The sequence below is a fragment of the Lytechinus pictus genome, chromosome 4 (genome assembly GCF_037042905.1).
Source record: "Lytechinus pictus isolate F3 Inbred chromosome 4, Lp3.0, whole genome shotgun sequence".
NCBI classification, from domain to species: domain Eukaryota; kingdom Metazoa; phylum Echinodermata; class Echinoidea; order Temnopleuroida; family Toxopneustidae; genus Lytechinus; species Lytechinus pictus.
Genome location: NC_087248.1, coordinates 25,758,532 through 25,763,728, shown reverse-complemented (window position 1 = coordinate 25,763,728; position 5,197 = coordinate 25,758,532). Strand labels below are relative to the sequence as shown.

Sequence of the window (5,197 nt, the reverse complement as noted above, 5' to 3'; positions counted from 1 at the left end):
CTATTAGCATAACATTTGTGTCATCCCCCCTACACCCCCCATAAAAGTCCATTATAAAAGCAGAATACAGTGCACTAAGAAGTGCCTGTTGTAAGCGCCTAATAAATGTTATAGGTTATTATCATCAATAATAATAACTTCTGGTAGTATTGGTGAACAATACAAAATGGTTATACCAATTCAATATTTTGGACATTGTATCAAAGTTAATATTAAATATGATTTAAGATATAGTTGGTAATTTGGGTACAGCCACTAAAAAACCCCACAGGTTCATATAAATTGTACTTTGTAAAGTCCTGTAATCAGGTTTAATCTCCTGAAACAAAAAAAAATAGTGGGAAAATGTGAAGAGTTTAGTTGCAAAAGGGGTTAGGTTCACTTTGGACCCTTCCGAGAAAAAAAACACGTTTTTTTATTCTCACTTGCAATATTCGTATGATAAGCTAAATTGTCATGATATACTACCCTATCAGGTGAAAATAAAATTTGGTATAAAAGAAATCTACCTGTCTTCATTTTTTTCCTATATGTGTATTTAAAAAAAGAATTATCACTGTGAACCTAACCTCTTTTACAAGTAAACTAAAATGAAACCAATCTCTTTTGATTAAAAAAGTGATTTTTCTTTGCCACTTTCATTCACGTTTTCATTTGAATTTCAAATTGTCTTTGGTATCATCAGAGTGACTAAAAATTTAGAGGTTTAGAGACAGAAAACAATCGAATTTATGAAAAATTGATCTAACCCCTTTTGACAAATGACTTCTTTAGAAGAGTTTAGTTGCAAAAGGGGTTTGGTCCACTCCAAGAAAATTGTTTTTTCAATTCTTCCATATTGCAATATCCTTATGCGAAACTGAATTTTCATGATACCCTACCATGAGAACATAAAATCGGGTATAAGAAAACTATACCTGTCTTCACATTTCTTAAGATATTCTTTTCCAAAAAAAAATTTGAGTGGAACTAACTCCTTTTGCAACTAAACTGGACCTAACCCCTTTTGAAAAAAGTGATTTTTCTTTGCCATTTTAGTTCACTTTTTAATAGGAATTTTAACTTTTCTTTGGTACCATCTTATAGAGCTACTAAAAATCTAAAAATCTATACATTAAGACATACAAATCAAATTTGATGAAAAATTGACCTAACTCCTTTTGCAAGTGAGCTCTTCATGTGTAATTTATACAAGTACATAATACATTTTGCTGAGGAAATTGTGTATTACCGTTCTCTTTTTGTTCCATCTATCTCTTCCTCTCTTTATATTCAAAAGGTTGCAGAGTATCGTGGAATACAGATCTCTGAACACAGTGGACAGGACATATAACTTTATCCCATCGTGATGAATATGACATGAAAAGGAACTGCTCTTCCGATATGGCTAACGTGCTCCTACCGAGGTCGGGCGACTTGGAGCCAAACCCGGGTCCAATTACCAAGTAAGCAGGTTGAATTTAGGTCATTACTATGACAGTGACTAAAAATTGACTAATTTCAATCATGGACGATCACATTCGTGTATAGTCCTATGATATTCGACGGAATTCAAAGGGGGCGCTTAACTATATACGTAAACACTTGTAAAGGCTTGTTTTAGTCGAGTTTGAGCATAGATTTTTTGCATTGATTGTTTTTATAATAGAAGAGTAAAACTTAATTTATTTACATGGAATACTCTATTTGATTATTCATGTTAAGGATCTTTCCCCAAAACATAGTGAACAAATAGAAGAGCAACGTTTGAACATCTTTATTATTCGTATTGTGTTTATCTGATGTCTTTGTATACAATTCAGGCCTGGGGATCTAAGTGAGCGTGAATTACATCTCCTTGCTGACTTTATTGATCCATCAGACTTCAGGAAGGTCGGACTAGCTCTAGGATTCACTGAGGCTAAACTAAGTTGGTTTGAGAGAGATAATACTGGTATCCTAATGGGAGCTACCTATAAGATGCTCTGCGAATGGCTAAAGTCAGTGGGACATCAAGAAGCGAGGGAGGAACTATCGAACAAGTTACACAACATTAATCTGGTACAGCTGGCTGAGATTGTACAAAAAGGTGATTGCCACTGCCAGTTTTACATTACCCTCATACTTCTAATATTTAGAGAAATAGCAATAATGATAATATAATAAAGATTATAATATAATAACAATGACAATATTTGATCAATTGGTTATAGTATGACAATGAAAATCATAACACCAATACTACTACTACTACTACTAATAATAATAATATACAATAAAATATAGCGATGAAGTCATTATCAAAATGATTGTATCATATTGTATTTATTTAATCACGGTTAAACTTTTCATATTCAGTCATGACAGACTGCTTTTCAGCAAGTCCGTGACATTAAAAAAAAGCAGGTAAAGGTGAGACAATATGAGAACATTTCAGATGTTCATATCCGAATATGAGGCAACAGTTGATGGAATTAACTGATCTCATAAATAAAGAGAACTGATCCTATTGACGGATGTTACTTCGTAATTAAACAATTGAATACCCGTATAGAATAAATAATACTAAAAATGCTAATTATGATTTGATAACATTTAAGATAATTAAGGCATAATGACCATAATAATGATCACACAAGACTGAAGTAATTTCTTCTTAGTCAAGGTGTGCTGCGAAATATCAAATACCTTGAAACATTTGCATAAAGTATTTTTCAACTATACAAAAAATATAAAAATAAAACAAAAAGTCCATTGAATGAAAAACATCACAGAAAGGGCATTCATATTCAGTCGAACTATATTCTTCTGCAATAGACACATATTATTTTTTTTTATCTAATCACAGGTAAGGTTGATGATCATGTACCATCAATGACAGAAGAGGAATTCCAGCAGGTCATCAAAGCGGTCAAAGAATATTCTGCACTTCACCACTGTCAGATTCAAGCAGATCCACTGAACAGCGGCGTTTTATTTAAATTTGATGAGATCTTCACCAACTTAATGTTGATGGAAGAAAATAAGAGGACAACAAGTAAGGCATCGCTACTCTACGCTGACCTGCTCAAGACTAAAGTCAACGGAGTCCTTCCTAAACGTTTGCTGGTTGAAGGTGAAGGAGGTGTGGGGAAGACAACTCTTTGTGCAAAGATTGCTTGGGACTGGATTCATGGAGCAGGTTACCAAAAGTTCAAACTGGTACTTCTCATCCTTCTTCGTGACGTAAGTGATAAGACTATTGGAGAGATAATAAAGTCTTACCTCCCAGACGACATTGAGATTACAGCCATGCAGCTAAACAAGCATATCTTCTCCCACCAGAAAGACGTCTTTCTTGTTCTGGACGGCCTAGACGAGTTAGCTGGTGATCTAAACAACCCTCACCAGATCGCCTTGATCATCTTAAATCGGCTGTTCAAGTCAGGGAGAGTGCTAATTACATCAAGAGGATGGAAATCAGATGAGATACGGAAGATTAGTGAGCTTAGAAAGCTCTATGCTTTCATTGCGGTCGAAGGTTTTTCTGCTAATAATCTGTCTGCCTACATCACTAAGTTCTTCCATCCAGACACAACTCCGGCTGAAGATTTGAATCGATTCATATCAAACAACGATGTGATCAGAGAGAACATGGCCCCATTCCCAATATACACAGTAATGCTGTGCATCATGTGGAAAGACTTCGACGGCGAACGGCGAAGTGCAATGTCCAAGTTGCAAACGTTTTCCCAACTGTTTGATGAGATGATCCACTTTTTAGTAGACCATTATCTTTCCAAGCTCGATACGTCTGCAATTGATGTTGGTGGGAAAATGGATAGGAAACGGAAGGACATTCTACGTCATCTATCCGATATCGGTTGTATTGCCTTGCAGGGGCTTCATGACAGAAAGCTAGTGTTCACTGAACAGGAGTTCCATAGCTTACCGGGTTCTGTGGATACAGGTTGCCAAGTTGGGGTACTCACTAAGCAAACGCAAAGTCCTTCTCCGAGAGAGAGAAGACACCATTCTCATTCTGCAGTCTCATCTGTCCAGTTCCCTCATAAGCTGTTTCAGGAGTATCTAGCAGGAATGTATCTGTCATCTCTTCACAATTCAGGCAGAAGCGAGTACGACAGGTTGATGATGGATATAATCGGAAGAGCAAGTGAATTCCGTGAGCTTCTGTACTTCACCTCAGCCCAACAGAAGGAGGTCGGATTGGATATCATAACTCGTCTCATAGCGTCAATACTATCAATGGAATATGGAGATGTTGATGATGACTTCATTGTTGATGTAGCATATGAGAGTCAAGACCAAACAGTGGCTAAAGCTGTGGCAGATCATCTATTGACTTCATCCAGCAAGACACTTGTGATCGGGGAAGAGATGCCGGCGCACACAGAAGCGGGACATATCTTCATCATGAATCATCGCAAAGTGGTAAGTAAATTTTCTAAAGCAATTCATACAAGAACAGCAACATCCAAATCTTAAAGGGGAAATTCACTCTAACGAAAAAATTGTTTTAAAAATGCAGATGAAATAGTGAAAAAATATTAAGAGAAGGCTAGACCTAGGTCAAACATCCTATTTTTTTCATTTCGATACGCCAACCCTTTTTTAAATTCCTTTGAATGCATTTTAACATAAAATGACAATATTATAAAAAAAAATTATCTCGCGTTCGAGAAAAAAGTGTGCCGGGCCTAAATTAAAAATAGCCGCAACCCCCAAGAAAAATAAACAATAACATTTTTGGCCACAACCGCTTTATTTGATTGCCCTTTTCTCTGCTTTTGCTGTCTATTTATGTGATTGGGGGTAAGGCAAATTGCTTTTCCAAAATTATTACTTTTAAACCATATTTTGTATAGTTAAAAGAAACAAAATTCACGTTTCTTAACCTTTTTTTAACTAAAAAAGTAGGTCTGAATCGAAGTATGGTTCACTGGATATATATATACATGTATATATATATATATATATATATATAAATATGTGAAGTTATACATGTACAACAGCTTTGGCAACTCTTTTATTTTAAATATTGTAAAGAAATGAATGAAGAGAACAATGGTAGGCGTAGCTTAAATCAAGGTTCCCCAGAGCTATCTACCCTTTGGAAAAATTGGTGATGCCGAAAAAATGTCTCTGCCGTGAATCGAACCCGTCTCTGTGGTCTAGTGGTTAAGGCACCGGCGTTCAAAGCTGGGGGCCCGGGTTCGAT

The 5,197-nt window shown here is 35.8% G+C and overlaps 1 protein-coding gene across 1 annotated transcript; it reads left to right on the top strand.

Annotated features, from left to right (window-relative positions):
- Positions 1 to 226: 226 nt before the first annotated feature.
- On the top strand, positions 227 to 4,702 carry LOC135153992 (uncharacterized). Its single transcript, XM_064099004.1, has 3 exons — positions 227 to 1,445; positions 1,803 to 2,068; positions 2,828 to 4,702. Exons 1-3 carry the CDS (start codon positions 1,360 to 1,362, stop codon positions 4,462 to 4,464), a joined length of 1,989 nt encoding a protein of 662 aa, XP_063955074.1. The 5' UTR covers positions 227 to 1,359; the 3' UTR covers positions 4,465 to 4,702.
- Positions 4,703 to 5,197: the final 495 nt, after the last annotated feature.